Raw genomic sequence first — 16,865 nt, forward strand, 5'->3', positions numbered from 1 at the left:
ATGAAGGAATCGGTCCACCATTTGCTACACTCTGTCAGAAGAATTTCCGTAACTTTTGGTTGTCCAATTTTTCAAAAGGGATATTTGCGCAAACAAACGCCTCTGTCGGGTCAAAATTTAATAAGTGGACTTTTGGAACATGGAAGTCACCGGTTTTTGTTTCTTTGCAAGTAAAGCAGTCGCAGTACTGCTCTGGATTTCTGCCTTTCTCTTTTCAGTGAATCTAAATGCCTGTCAACAGACGAGTTTTGGTAGTGATCTACAGTAATGTTGCAAGACATGCAAAACAAGTGCTTACCTCCATCGCTGTGTAAAACTCCTGCTGGATACTGCTTTATGTGATCTGCTGCAGATACATTTTTAGTCTTTTTAGAGATATCCATTTTCTTGTTTACAGTGTGTAGTATTTTAATTTCCCGCTTTGATTGCATATAGTCACATGACATAATCACTGCACAGCGAATGGCGAATATTACAGGCAGGCACATAGCAGAGGTGTACAGTTTCGTTAATGTGATTTTTTAATTTTTTGTATGAAATACAAATAAGTATGAAATTATTTTTATTTCTTAAGAATATTGTAAAAATCGTGGTATTGGGCTAATTTCACGATTTCTGCGCATCCCATGAAATCGCAATTTTTCACAGGGGCTTATGAGGTAAACCACAAAATAAAATATTTATGTATAAACGTATATGGTCATTTAAAAAACAAACAAAAAAGATTGTTACCACTAAAGCCCCCTGAACCTGACAGATCCAAACCTTTAGCTGGACCTGATTTAACAACCGTTAAAACACCCACGAAAACACTACCACCCAACTAAAACACTAAACATATGGAATAGAATACGTTAAACAAACAGAATAAAATACCTTAAACTTATAGAATAGAATACTTTAAACATACTGAATAGAATACATTAAACATGTAGAATAGAATACATTAAACATATAGAATAGAATAAGTTAAACATATAGAATAGAATACTTTAAACATATAGAATAGAATACTTTAAACATACAGAATAGAATAAGCTAAACATATAGAATAGAATACATTAAACATACAGAATAGAATAAGTTAAACATATAGAATAGAATACTTTAAACATATAGAATAGAATACTTTAAACATATAGAATAGAATACTTTAAACATACTGAATAGAATACATTAAACATGTAGAATAGAATACATTAAACATATAGAATAGAATAAGTTAAACATATAGAATAGAATACTTTAAACATATAGAATAGAATACTTTAAACATACTGAATAGAATACATTAAACATGTAGAATAGAATACATTAAACATATAGAATAGAATAAGCTAAACATATAGAATAGAATACTTTAAACATACGGAATAGAATACTTTAAACATACTGAATAGAATACTTTAAACATACTGAATAGAATAAATTAAGATAACATCATTGAACTAGTTTGTTTTTAAAGAACAGGGAACAGGTGGAAATCGAGAGAAAGCAGGAAGGTGGTATTGAAATGATATATTTAAAAGATGCAGACTTGTTGGGCCTGTCCCTCTAAGGACTGCCGTTGTGTACACACAATATTTCTAGTATATTTTTCTGGACTTCTGTCCTGATGAGATGATAAAAATGCTTTATGCTGGGGAAAACTCTCCAAAAATACTAAATGGTTAATTCCTTTTTCCTGTTCCCTAATGTATTTTGTTCTTAAACACTCATCTTTGCACTCCCTGTTTCTTGCAGGTCTTGTAACAAGACTTCGTTACCCAGTCGGCAAAAAAGGAAGGTCTGCACCAACAACAGCGGGTTTCAGCTATGGTAATGAGCAGGGTGGTTTAATGAAGCCAATGGCTCATACAGTTGATTGGATTATCTCAAATCTATCAGTAAAAACGTAGTCTTGGAATAGCAGCTTTTAATACATCATTATTGAGTGAATACTGCATCTGAAATAAATACATACTTTGCATATAATTCATTCTTTCTTTCTAATTATATATCCTATATAACTAACATGTACTATATTAAATAGACGTCCAGGTGTCTCACTGCACTACTTTGATCTTAATGTGAAATTGGTGGTGCAAGTAAGCCACAAAAAGTAGTTGCTTTGCCTCTGGAGGGCCAGATAAAAAAAAAACTGTAAAGATAGCACTGAAAGCTGTTTTACTATTTATTTAACATGAAAATAAAGGAGTGGTGCCATCTATTATTTTTTTTTGGAGAAATGCATTCTCTGCTAATTAAATTTACATGGAGAAAAAATACATTGACAAGGAACTGGTGCTACAGTACACAGAACTATATGGCGATTATGTAGGTATGTTTGTATCAGGATACTAAATTCATTTAAAGCAGTCCTAAAATGCTTCTTTTAAAACAGACTGCAAGTTTGAGATTGAAATCACATCCCTGGGTGTTAACTAGTGCAAACACTGGCTAATGTCACAATGTGCCACATCCATATTCCATATACAGTACCAGTAATACCAGCTCTTGTTCTATGAATTTATTCATGTGTTAAACACTGAGGTGAAAAGATAGGCTTTTCATTTGTTTCTAGTTGTGAAGTTTTATCGGTGTTTTCTTATAGTTACTGTTATGAACTGCCAGTTTAATTAATTTCAATGTTGTTTAAAAAGAGATTTGAATTCACAAAGTTATAATTACATTTTATTACATCAGTTTCTGGTATAAGCATTTACAATATGCTGGTAATATGCTGGTAACAAATGACCCAGCCTGACAAATAAAGCATAACTAATATGATGAATACAAATGGTTTCAGATAAATGGGAGATAAGCCCCTCTGACCTGACCTTCATGAAGGAGCTGGGCAGTGGACAGTATGGTGTTGTACGCTTAGGGAAATGGAGGGCACAGCACAAGGTGGCAATCAAGGCCATTCGCGAAGGAGCCATGTATGAAGAGGACTTCATTGAGGAGGCCAAAGTAATGATGTGAGTAGCAAAGACTATCGCGGTTTTGTATATAAAATCAGAACATACTCGACTAGATTTCCAAACATATTAACGACAAGGTCTTCATGAATTAAAATATATTTGTGTGTATATGTGTGTATGTATGTATATATATATATATATATATATATATATATATCTATATATATATATATATATATATATATATATATATATATATATATATATATATATATATAGACACAGCTGACACACAACACTTGTGTACAATACTGTCTTTATTAACAAATAAATAAATAAACAAAAGGTTTTAGTGGTGGAAGTGGGAGCAGCAGGTAGTCTCCCTCTAGCGGTAGAGGCGGGAGCAGCAGGTAGTCTCCCTCTAGCGGTGGAGGCGGGAGAAGCAGGTAGTCTCCCTCTGTCTCTGGAGACTGGTGCGGCTCTCCCTCGGTCGCTGGAGACTTGGGTGTCCCTTTCTTGGGCTATGGACATGCAGGCTTCCCTTACTTGGGCTGTGGGCTCTCAGCCTCCCCCTCTTGGGCTGTGGATGCTCTGGCTCCTCCCTCTTTGCTGTGGACACTCTGGCTCCCCCCTGCACTAACCGATTAGTGCAGGCTACTGTTGTAGTCATGGTTGTCATGTCATCCATGTATGCTCGAATTGGTGGTAGTCGCATTCCAGAAGCCAAGCACTCTCCTCCTGCTACCCATTTTGATGCCATAATGATTACTTCCATTGCCATGGTAAAAGCCAGTGGAGAAATGGTGCATCCTGCCATTATTCCAACTTCTAGGCATTGCCATGTAGTGCTGAATTCTGAAGTTGAAAAACTAAATTGCAAATCTCCAAAGTAGGCTTTCACTAAATTTGTTATTGTCATCGGTACACTGAAAAAATCAAATGCTGCCCAAAGATGTTCATGTGGCACTGAACCATATGCATTAGCCAAATCCAGGAATGTCACATGGAGCTCCTTCCTCTCCTTTTTAGCTGATTGAATTTGTTGCCAGATCACAATGATGTGTTCTAAGCATCCTGGGAAACCTGGAATGCCCGCTTTTTGTATTGAAGTGTCAATGAAGCAGTTCTTTAATAGATAAGTTGACAATCTCTGAGCAATAATGCTGAAGAAAATCTTGCCTTCTGCGTTTAATAGGGAAATAGGACGGAACTGACTGATGCTTGTAGAATCTTTTTCTTTAGGTATAAAGACTCCACCTGCTTGGCACCATGCTCTTGGTACAACCTGTTTTACCCATGCCACTTTCATCAATTTCCACAGAATTCGTAGAACTCCTGAAGCACTCTTGAACACTCTGTACGGAACTCCATTAGGCCCTGGAAATGATGAAGCCCTTGCTTTTTCACAGCTTGCTCTACTTCTTTCCACTTAGGTGCACAGTCCTCCATTTGGTATTCTGGTGGATTGATAGGTGGGATGTCTGAAGGAATTGACATAGACTCTGGCCTTTTTGAATCTGTATGTGTTTCCTCGAAATATCTCTCCAGCTCAAACTTAGATGCTTTTAGTGTGCCATTCTTCTCACTGGTGAATAACTTATTTACAAATTTGAATGGGTCTTTATAAAAGTTAGTTCTCGCACGCTCCTTTTTGTAGCATTTCCGTAGGCGCTCAGCTCTGGGCAATGTTGCAAGCTTATCTTGTATGACCCTTTGTAAGAGATTGAGTCCCTCCTTCTGACTTTGTTCTGCTCTTCTCCATTGCTTCCTCAGCTGTCTCCTTTCTCTAACTAAGCGTTCAATCTCCTGCTGCTGTCTAGACTTTCCAGGAATAGTTTGTACTTTTTCCTTCCTTTTTTCAACTCCAAACCACTCACTTCCATATGCGTAGATGATGTCCCCAAATTTATCCAGCTTCTTTTCAACTGTTCCACTTAATCTTTCCAATGAAAAGCAGAGATCTGTGTTTACTGTGTCCCATGCAGTTTTCTCACAAGCTCTTGGCCATTTAACTCCAGGCTTGTGCCCGTTGAGGTTCTTTTCTCTCTTATGCTGGTTTGTCTGACCGGGTTCACAAGGATCATTAGGTTCATCACTACCTGTGTCCATGCAAGTCCTCCTCACGTCTGACAGGGTTGTGGATATCCTGCGAACTGTGGTTTGCTTCCTGTCGCTGGATTTCATTCGACTGACTTGAAGAAGTACTGATCAATGCAAGGCCCTTGTCCCTTCTCCCTCAAGCATTTCATTCTCCCTTGATGAATCTTCAAACCCCTGACTGTTGTCGCCTTGCTCCAGCCGCAGACACAAACCTGGAGTTCCATGTCTTTGCTAGCTGCAGATCTTGAACTAGTCTTGAACTGCTCATATCCGTTTCCATTCCTAAGTCGTTAACCGTGTTGTCCAACGTTGAGTCATCTTCCGCCCCCGCTCTCACAGCTTCTAGGGGTATTTTTCTCTTTAATTTCTTAGAAGCCTTGGGCGGGTGTCTCCAGCATCCTGTAAACACAGAGCTGGATACTGCCGACAAGGGTAGCTAACCCTTACCAGCCCCAATGGGGTCTCTTTCCTCCTGTCAGCTGTCTCTCCTGGCTGTCACAAGTTCTTTCCCTTGTTGCCAGCTGCACTATTCACAGCAGTCACTGGACGTATCCAGATCTTCATGACTTCCATTACACGAGAGTAGATGTTAAAACTTCATGCTGATTTGAACTCGGCTCTCACCAAGATAAGCACCAACTAAGACGTAGCTTTACAATAAACTAATGTGATCCATATGTGTCTCCATCCATTTGCGTTTCCTTCCATATGATGATGTAGATATCCTTTTGTCTGGTGTTAATGGCTGAAGTGTAATGCTGGCTCCAGGGATCAGCTTATTGCCTCCCTAGCACATCAGCACACACAACGGCTGCGATGCTGGCTCTGGGGATCAACCACAGTGCGGTCTCCCCAGCGCATCAGCATGACAACTGTCTGGATTGAGCTAAGTAGGGTACATCTCTGGGGTCTTCAAGTGGGCACCTTCCATCCTCGGTGTTTTGTCGACTAGCCCAAGACACCTCAAGAGGGCTCGACGGTGATTCTGGCGTCCCAGCATCACCCCCCTCTGTCCCCCACTCAACTCAGCCCAGCTTACTTACCTGTAAATCAGCATTTCTTTGTTTCTATTGTGCTTGAGATCCCCAGACAGAATCTTTCCGTCTCAACCACAGCCAGTTGCTGCTCCTTTCTGCTGTTTCAGATAAGTTCTTCACTGTGCGACGCAACTCTTGGCCACTGAATCCGACGTCTTTGAGAAACCGGGTTGTAGAGTGTGCCACAAATCTTCGACAACCCACCTCCACTGGGTAAACCCGGACTCTCCATCCTCGCTGTTCCGCTTCAGTGGCTAGTTGAGCATACCGCAGTTTCTTCCTCTCATACGCCTCATCTACAGCATCCTCCCATTACACTGTTAACTCTACCAGGTGAACAAGGCGTGCTGATCCAGACCACAAGACAATATCTGGTCGAAGGTTAGTGGTGGCAATCTCAGGTGGAAAAATAAGCCGTTGACCAACATCTGCCAGCATTTTCCAGTCTCTAGCAGCTTCCAGTTGTCCTGGGCGAGGATTGGTTTTAACACCTTTTCTTGGTGGTTGCTCTCCTGGGCAGAGGAATGTTGTCTTTTGTGTGTAATGTTTTGATGGAACAGGTGGCAACTTATTGGTCATGTTACGCTTGTCTTCCAATGCTAAGGCCAAACATCTCAGCACCTGGTCATGGCGCCAAGTAAACCATCCTTGGCTAAGAGCCACCTTACATCCTGTCAAAATGTGCCTTAATGTTGCAGGTGATGAACACAAAGAACATGAGGGAGCCTCTCCTACCTAGAGGTTTAGGTTCTGTGGTGATGGGAGAACATCATATGTTGACCTGATGAGGAAACTGATCCTTCTCTGTTCCATTGACCATAGGTCTTTTCAGCCAATCTTGCGTTGTTCCACACTCTCCCATCTCATCCATTCTCCCTGCTTTGCCTGGGAAATGGCCTTTATACACCTCATCCTCTCCTCCTGCTTTTTGCACCTCTCTGACTACCAGCTTCCTCCTTTGAGCTGGGGCTGCCTTGTGCCATGTAGGAGGAGCTGAACTGAGACCAAGACCCCCTCTTCCATACTGAACTTGCCCCATGATATCACCAATTCGAAGGGCAGCCTTTGCATCTTCCATAGCTTTCTTTGCCGCCCACTTCTTTCCAGTTTTCAACACAGGTGCTGCCTCCCTTACGCATTTGTCGCGTGACTCTACTAATGTCATTTCCAGTCTGACCTTGGCAATAAAGCAATAAAGAAAATCACAGAAAAAAAACAATATGCCACGTCTGTCAAGAGAGCAGTGCCTTCGTGCAATTGGCATGTTGGAGGCTGGGCTAGGGCAGCGTACTGTGGCTCGCCATCTTGGGTGCTCACAGCCAGCAATTTCAAACTTGGCGAGACGGTTTAACCAGACACACTCTGTCAATGACAGGCCATAAACTGGGAGACACAACACCTCCCAAGATCGACAGATCATTTTGCAGCATCTTTGTGATGTCAGTTGTTAATCAGCACAATAAAAAGTCACTGCACCTGCTCTAAAACAGAGTTTGTTTTTTTCGATCACATCTAGTGAATTTTATCCAAAGTTTCTTTTGATGCTCAAATATAAGTGATATGTTTCTTTTGATGCTCAAATATAAGTGATACGTTTCTTTTGATGCTCAAATATAAGTGATAAGTTTCTTTTGGTGCTCAGTATAGAAAGTCACTTTGGTCACATAAAAAATTCTGGCAACTATAAAAAGTTGCGGTTTAGTTTCGTTTTTTTGCAACAAATTTGGCTTCATCAATTTTGAACTTGATGAGAAAAATAATAAATGGATGGCAAAGTGCAAGCATTGCCACACAAAGGTGTCATAAATGTGGGAATTTTTAAGGTAAGCCAGTTATTTTACATGTGTATAGCTTGTATGTAAAGCTAGATTAAATTAGGAAACATTTTACAGTTTTAAAAGACAGGCTCAGTGGTCAAATCTCAGAAATAAATGTAGAGAAATGTCAGCCCAATATGACTTTTTTTTTCACTAAAAAGTGATATATATTATATACACAAACAGTACTATTGAATAACAGTTTTTACAGGAAGTATTTATTGGTACACTTTCAAATTCAAAGGAAGTTACAAGCTCACCAAGCATACCATTTTACTTTAAACATTACAAATACGTCTGTGTACTAATAATAAAAAACAAAAAATAGTATTTATATTAGTTCATCTCAAGTTAGTCTTTGTCACCTGGATGGCAATTGCCAAACTCATTGACCCGATCTTTAGGGGTGATTTTTAAACAGCTTGTTGAGTAATAAAAACGCATTGAAGTAACCTGCAGCGCCGTTTCAGCATGAATGTGACGTGAGAGTGCCTCGTTCACCAGAAGCAGCTTTACTAAATTTAAAAACAAAATTGACTGTGTTATTGATTATATATGATAACTGTATTAATTTGGTTATAAACAACCAAAAAAGCCTTGCATTTTTTTTCCAAGTGTAAAGCAAAAAATTCCCGACAGCATAGAAAATCTGTGTTTTTCCGCGTAATTCAGCAACAAACGGATTCCTAGGATCCCTGGTAATCAGTGATATAGAAACAGGCACTCCTGTGAAAATGTTAGACCACTGTGTGCTTAAATTAGGCATCTTAATAAACAACTTCTGATTCTGAATAGTGTCATGCATTCAACCATTTGTGGCTATGTGTTATTTTTCTATTACTATTTTAAATTAACTGCATGTGTGACATTTGAAAGTCATAAATTAAATTACACATTTTTCAAGTTTTTTATATATATATATATATATATATATATATATATATATATATATATATATATATAAACTGACTAATACTTTCAATTTTTGCGAAATGAAATGTTTAAAGCAGCAATTCTAATAGTTCATTTCAAGCAGAATGTACACAATACAGTACTGTAATCTGGTTATACCAGTGTCTTCTGCTAATCCACTGGGAAAAAGGTATCAAGAAGTAAACACAATTCTTCAGCCTATGCTTCATTTTCTATCATGCTTATATTAATACCGGTAGTAATAATAATTTTTAGCTTAAGTCTGAGTTGTTAATGTAATAAAGGCTTAGAAAAATTATTATGCAATACAAAACCATGTTACTCGACTACTTAAAAAACCTTGCCCACCCCCTAAAATTAATTCTGTGGACGCCCATGTATGTATATGTATATGTGTGTGTGTGTATATATGTATGTGTATATATATATATATATATATTGTGAAACGACTGCACCACTCTCGGGTTCGTTGCCCCTTTAAAAATCGACCCAGGACACAGAAATGGATTTTCTTGCGCTGACGCGCTATTCTTAATTAACAAAAACAAAACAAAGTAAAACAGAAACAAACACCTAACTCCGTTTTTGGAGCGCTGACTACACAGGTAAGTCCCTGACTAACTCGCAGGACGGCTAAGCCGTTTACCTGTCACAAAACACAAAACAAAAACCACCCAGGTTTAATACAGTACTTATGTTCCTCACGACGGCTAAGACAGAGCACACTATCTGCCTTCTACTCAGCAGCCCAGTGCAGACTGGCTGCACGTCTTAAATACCCTGCACCCGGTTCTAATTTTCAATCACCACCGGGTGCAGGGGATAATACACAATAAAACAATTAGCCACTGGGGCATATGCACGTGTTTTATGCAGGGAGGATTTTAACCCCCTCCCTGCTGTCTTACAGTATATATATATATTATATATGTATAGACACACACACACACACAGTGCTAAAAGTGTACATTATTATACAAAAAATATTTCAACGTTTTGAGTATGACAGCCACTAGCACTCATTTCTGCCATCGGAGTGGAAGCTTTACCTCGAATTACAAATGTATCCGTAATTATTATGTTTTTCTTATCTTCTTAAATTCCTGTCACGTTAACCAATTGTAAACTGCAGTGATGCGTTCATCGGCTACTTGACCACGTGCATCCTGCTGTGATGCATTCGTCAGCTACTTGATCATGTGTATACTGCTGTGACGCGTCTCGATTGATCTGTCTCAGGTAATGACTTCCGTTTTCTCGAGATCCTGAGATTAATTATCTTGTAATCACAAGATAACGGAATGACTTAAAATAAAAAAAAATAAACATTAATTTCATTCAGATTGGTGCCTATGCGATCGTGAACTCCCTCTTTGGAGGACAGGAGGGGGTATTTCACAAGAAAAAATAAGATAACCCATTATACATTGCGCTCCAAAACTGCTTCAGTTGATTGGTGTTTCCACTGAGCCAGAGCTCAGATTTGTGAATTGCATATTTGCCTGTTTTATGGCACTATTCAAACAAACTAACCACCCAATCATGGCAGAGACTCTTAATTATGTATTTACACCTGATTAGGTTCCCAAGTGTCCCTATAAAATATGTGACCTGCCTTTCTATCTGTACAAATGTTTGAAAAGCTTGTAAAACAACTTGTGTCTGGCAAGCAATACAGAAACTTACCATAGCTAACGAAAGCCTTCCACATATTATACTCATCGTGAAAATAACTTACTTTGTGTTTTAACAGGACATTGTCACATCCAAAACTAGTCCAGCTGTACGGTGTGTGCACACAAGAGAAACCAATATACATCGTGACAGAGTTCATGGAGCATGGCTGCCTGCTGAACTACATCAGACAGAGGCGAGGACGTTTCAGCCAAGGGATGCTGATCAGCATCTGTCAAGATGTGAGTGAAGGCATGGAGTACCTTGAGAAACACGGATTTATTCACAGAGACTTGGTAATTATTCATTGTTTTATTAATTATTATAATTAAATTATTAATTAAGAAAGTTCTTGGAAGGCAAGTGCACTAGACCTCAATGACTGAGTAGACCAGAACAGTCATCAAATCTTATAATTGTCACTGTTAACTGCAGTTTAGCAGGGCTGGAGCTGGAGAATATTGTAAACAATTTATCTCCCTGGGTGGGTTTAGTTCTGAGGTTGGGCCAGTAACTTCTGGTGTCCCACAAGGCTCTATCCTCGGCCCCCTGTTATTTAGTATTTATATGTTTCCCCTTGGCCACATTTTAAGGTCTCATGGCATACACTATCATTTTTATGCAGACGACACTCAAATCTATATTAATTCTAAACCTGATATCAATGTTGCTGCCTCTGCCCTAACTGCCTGTATCTCTGATATAAAAAATTGGATGTCACAAAACGTTTTACACCTTAATTGTGACAAGGCTGAGGTAATGCTATTAGGTACTCTCCGCCAGCTAGGTAAAACCAATGATTTAAATCTGTCTGTTGATGGAACCATGCTTGAGTTCAGATCTAAGATGAAAAATTTGGGTGTGATTTTCGATCCTGGGTTAACTTTTGAATCGCATGTGCTGAATACTGTGAAGGTTTCTTTTTTTCACCTTAGAAATATTGCCAGACTGCGTCCCATGCTTTCTACCTGCAGCTGAAAAACTGGTTCATGCCTTTGTTTTCTCCAGGATCGATTACTGTAACGCCCTGCTTGCTGGGGTGTCTAATAGCATCCTCACTAAAATTCAATTTGTTCAAAACTCTGCAGCCAGAATTTTGTCTCGGTCCCGCTCAAGAGATCACATTACTCCTGTCTTGGAGGCCTTGCACTGGCTGCCTGTCAGGTTCAGAATTGATATTAAAATTTTAATGCTGACGTATAAGGCTCTTAATGGGCTAGCTCCGACTTATCTGTCAGATCTTTTATCTTTTTACACTCCTACTCACAACCTCCGCTCTGACTGCTGTGTGTCCCGTCTGTTCGCCTGCGCTCTATGGGCGACAGGGCCTTCTGTTGCTATGCCCCCAAATTATGGAACTCTATTCCACTAGAGATCAGGGACTCAGCTTCTTTGAGTGTTTTTAAAGCTAATTTAAAGACTCACTTTTTTAGAAAGGTGTTTTTATGATTTTTATGTTTCGGGATAGTAGATCCCATCCAGTATAGCAGACAGGTGTGTAAACGGGACCTCCATTTGTTAGCTGAGTAGCACGAGCCGTCTTCACATCACCTTTTGTTTGTAATTTTTGTACACTGTTTATTTTGCCTTTTGTACGCCGAGCCGTATGCCCCATGTGAGCTACCATTGCTGGTAGTATCACGTGGATATCCTGTATGTTTGTCTGTATGCCTCTGAAAATAAACCTGCGTGCCTGCAGGGCGTGTCAGTCCCACCTTCCAGTCTCGGTCTCCTGTCAGTTACGCAGCGATCACACATCCATGCATAACCAGAATTATTCCTGGTTTAAAAGACATGTCATATGCAGACAGGCTTAAAGAATTGAAGACTACGCAGTGATCTGATTCAAGCATTCAAAATTTTAAAAGGTATTGACAGTGTCGACCCAAGGGACTTTTTCGACCTGAAAAAAAACAAGGGGTCATAAATGGAGATTAGATAAAGGGGCATTCAGAATGTTTAAGCTGACACCCTGGGATCCTTTAAGAAGCTGCTTGATGAGATTCTGGGATCAATAAGCTGAATGGCCTCCTCTTGTTTGTAACCTTTCTTATGTTGTTATATTAAAATTATAATTTAATAATAAACATTTTATTTTTATTATTTACAGGCAGCCAGGAACTGTTTAGTGAATGATTCCCAGGTGGTTAAAGTATCTGATTTTGGAATGACAAGGTAAGTGTCTCACAGTATTTCTGTAACTGTTACTGTACCAGTGTTTGACAACTTGCCACTATTAAACATTTCTGTATTCCATCACTGGGACAAAGTCTCTCTTACTAGGGATAATTTGGAGGACAGTGGAGGATCCATGCATTTCCATTAGTACTGTGTGACAGGGCGCTCATGTCACGTGTGTGGGTAGCCGCTGCTTAGGCCATACAGAGAGACATGGGAATTGGCATTGCCTTCACAAGCACCGCTTGCAGTCTCAGGGTTGCGTAGCTGTAGTTCCTGCAGAGCGGACCCTCTCCTCCTGAGTATACGCAGCTCCCCTCTAGCATGGTGGTGCAGTCGCCCTGAGTGATCTCCACCGGATGTTTTTAAACTGACGGACACTAGGTCGAGACCCGCCCACCTGCTTATTGAGGACCAGCACAGCCAATCAAACACTGCCCCTCCTCTCAACCAAACCCAGCACCAATCAAGCACCTGTATGTAAACAATCAATTAAATCAAACAAATCAAATCCAACAGACACACAATAAACCAATTTCCACATACATATTTCACCAACACTAATTCCCACCTGTGTAGGGCAATCGTCCTGCCACATACTGTCATACAGTACAAGAAAAATCCCCCCGAATAGTAATAATAATTTATAGTTTTTGGCTTCTTCAGGTATGTTCTTGATGACCAGTACACTAGTTCTTCTGGTGTGAAATTTCCTGTAAAGTGGTCCCCACCTGAAGTCTTAAATTTCTGCAAATACAGTAGCAAGTCAGATGTTTGGTCATTTGGTAAGTATCGCTCTGTGCACTAACTATAGGTAATGAATGCTGTGGAGGATATTCTATTAACGAGAGAGAGAGAAAAAAATGCCTTTTGAAGACATTTTTTAAATTGTGTTTTTAGGTTACATTGTACTTGGTTGCTTTTGGCTGAAATTGAAGTCACAGTTTAGCCTATAGTGATTGAAAAGTCAAATTCTCTGTTACCGATGAATATGAAGTCCTTTTGAGTTTAAACATACACATGTCCTTGTCTGTTTTTTATATTTATTATAATACACAGGTAAATACCTAATACAGTATTTCTATGGTAGGCAATCCATTTATTCAGTAGTAATCGGTATGGCATACCTGTCAACACTGAGTTTTCAAAATACGGGAGCTTTTGTAAACTGAAATTTTTGAAAATACAAAATCGAGAGCGGGGGGGGGGGGGGGGGGGGGATATGGTAAGGAGAGTCGTTATTTGTTTTCATTTTCGTCTGATCTAAAGCTCTTCAGTTTTTTAAGCGAGGTAGCCCTCTTGTGGTCACAGCTAATACAGCAGTAATGTGTTAGATAGTGCTGTATTTGAAAATGTCAATTGCTACAGTTCAGTGAAATGTCCTGTGATTGGTAGGGAAGTAATCAACGTAATGTATGACTTACCGAGATACATAGATTATGGGCACATTCTCATTGGTAAGGTTGACATGGTAGTTTTGGATCTAAATGTAAATCAGCAGTAATATTGACTTGCATGGCTGCCACTGGCTATGACAGGCCCGGTGGGCTAGAAAGGGATCATTTACATTTTTTTTGTAATTTCTACTTAATATCCGCATGATATTTTTTTTTATATATTTGCCCAATTTTCAGTTATTGGAGCATGTTACCAATATAGACTGCATACAAATGAAAAATAATATGACTATTGAAAAGCAAAAATAATAATATTGAGTAAAACAGACTTGCATCATACGATGATGTTGTGTCATTAAATATATTGATTATCATTTTGGACAAAACAATGTTTGAACTGTGTGGTGGCGTGTTTCACAGTGGTTTCTTTAATTGCCACCTTTCAAAAGCGAGGTAAACAACAACACTTTTGAAAGGCCTTTTGAATTAATGTATGAATCATTTCAGTTATCAATGTACAGACTGAGTTATATTATGTCGTTGTTAAAGGGAAGCATAGCAACAAGGACAGAATTGCATGAATACCCCTTTGAGGCCATGCATGGTGTTATACAGCTGCCACTTGTGGGACCATTCCCTTCATGTCTAGTTGTTGATTTTTAGTATTTATGTATTGCTTTTAACAATTCCTTTTATTTTATTGTTAGGTGTTGTAATGTGGGAAGTGTTTACAGAAGGCAAAATGCCTTTTGAAAATAACCCAAACCATGAGGTAGTAGCAATGGTTAGCCAAGGTCACCGGCTATATCGACCAAAACAGGCCCCTCCTAATGTATACGAGATCATGAAAATGTGCTGGCATGAGGTAGGTGTTTAATTTCTATCTAACTGCAAATAATAATAATAAATTATTATTATTATTATTATTATTATTATTATTATTATTATTATTACTAGAATTACATATTAACTGAGCATTTTCTGTATATAAAATCTTACTGTTGCAGCATTTTATATATATAAAATCTCAAGAAAAAAATGACACCTTACTGTACATATGAGGCTGGAAGCAAGATCTGGTTTTGCATCTCATGCCACAGAAGGAGCTTGTAACACACCCACTTCTAGCACGCCAGGTTATGGATGGGTTGTATAGTTGGATACAAACCAAATAACTTTTAAAATCAGGCTTGGTAACTTTTATAGGGCTACAAACACCCATGAAAAACTTTTTTTTTGTTTTTGTTTTAGAAAGCAGAAGAAAGGCCCTGTTTTTACGAGATATCGATTATGATCAACGAAGTGGCAGAAGGGGATTTTTCATGACCTTTGAACTGACAAGTGGTGTGGAAACATCATAATTTTGGACAATCTGAATCTCAAGTCTGGTTTTTCTTCTGCAAGTATCTTCAAGAAACTCGGAAGGTCAACGTAAAGACATCTGTATAAGTGTAATTTTATAATGTAAAGCTGGAATTAAACTTGCTCACATTAACAGAAAATAGTTAATTGCAAATGTGTATAACAATAACATGTTCTGGCTGGCTGGATATCCCATGAAAGGATTTTAGCAAGTGATCAACAGATTTAAACTCTGGCATGTGTTTGCAACTTGCTAAAATCGAATTTAAGATAGATGCAGTGAATAGAACTGCATTTTAAGGTTGGATTTAGTGAATTAATGTGTCAGCTTTGACTCCTTTATCACAGGTTATGTGCAGTTATTTTACAAAAGAATGTCAATGACCACAACACAGTGAATTGGCTTCCTGCTGAAATGCAAACACTCAGCTGGGCTAGTGGAAAAACCTTTTATACATCCTGTCTGGGGGTCGCACCTTTTTTTTTTTTTTTTTGTTAAGTTTGCAAAAACAGTACAGGTTAGGCAAATGTAAAACAAGCTATTTCATTCTTTTAACAGCTCTAAAAGGTTAAATGTCATTCGCATACTGGAAAATGTGGGAAATGTGTATTAGATTACATGGTATGTGTTTAAATTGTGCCCCGTTTGGTTCGAAAGTAAAGAGGCTGGCTTAGCTTTTTTCGTTATGAAGTGTTATTATATATATATTACATGGATAGTAGCTATATTTGCACTTTGGCCCATGCAAAAAAAGTTACCCATGCAATATGACTTTCTCTGTCGAGATTAGCTCGAGCAAAAAACGTTTGTCACATTAACGAGGTCCGGTTTTCAATAACAAGCTCGAAAAACTTTTATTTGTCTACAATAAAATGTAAACACGTTCAAGAAAACCAAAGTTGACTTGGCTCTTGTAAAATCTTATCTAATTCTTACCAGTAACGAAAAAAGACGCCAGTGAGTACCTGGCACTGTGTTTAGTGGGCTGAGCTCGCTCAAAGCCTGCTGCTGTGAAAGCTACTCTCTCTCCTTGCGTTGCTGTTAACATTGCTGTAGGGGCGGCCCTTTTTACAGGAGGCTCTGGTCAGACTGTGAAGCTGGGGATTGGGATTGCTGCCAAATAAAGATCTTCATTTCCTTGAGCAACGTGCCTTGGTTTTTCTTTAGAGACCCTGACCGTGTCATCTTTTAAAAGATTACAACAATACTATTCTGAATTCAACATTTGTTAGCCTATGAACCCGGAAAGGCACGTTCTTTTCTGAGTAGTATTGATAGATTCGCTCTTGTGGTTTATGATGTCACAGAAACCCTCAATTTAAATATTATATATACACGACAGCCCACATATATATATATATATATATATATATATATATATATATATATATATATATATATATTTATATATATATATTAGGAACATCTCTGGGTCTGTTGGTGTGCAGCAGGTGTTCAGGGAT

General features: G+C 38.7%; 1 protein-coding gene across 2 annotated transcripts in view; it reads left to right on the forward strand.

Annotated features, from left to right (window-relative positions):
* Window positions 1–16,544, forward strand: part of LOC117409502 (tyrosine-protein kinase Tec-like) — a 37,466-nt gene extending 20,922 nt beyond the window's left edge. For both annotated transcript variants that reach the window (XM_034015660.3, XM_034015659.3), the window contains exons 12-18: window positions 1,744–1,818; window positions 2,789–2,960; window positions 10,544–10,760; window positions 12,575–12,639; window positions 13,309–13,427; window positions 14,747–14,904; window positions 15,291–16,544. In XM_034015660.3, coding sequence (XP_033871551.1) covers window positions 1,744–1,818; window positions 2,789–2,960; window positions 10,544–10,760; window positions 12,575–12,639; window positions 13,309–13,427; window positions 14,747–14,904; window positions 15,291–15,365 — 881 coding nt within the window. In that variant the 3' untranslated portion in view covers window positions 15,366–16,544. The remainder of the gene's footprint in view (window positions 1–1,743; window positions 1,819–2,788; window positions 2,961–10,543; window positions 10,761–12,574; window positions 12,640–13,308; window positions 13,428–14,746; window positions 14,905–15,290) is intronic.
* The last annotated feature ends 321 nt before the right edge of the window (window positions 16,545–16,865 follow it).

Source organism: Acipenser ruthenus, chromosome 2, assembly GCF_902713425.1.
Source record: "Acipenser ruthenus chromosome 2, fAciRut3.2 maternal haplotype, whole genome shotgun sequence".
NCBI classification, from domain to species: Eukaryota; Metazoa; Chordata; class Actinopteri; order Acipenseriformes; family Acipenseridae; genus Acipenser; species Acipenser ruthenus.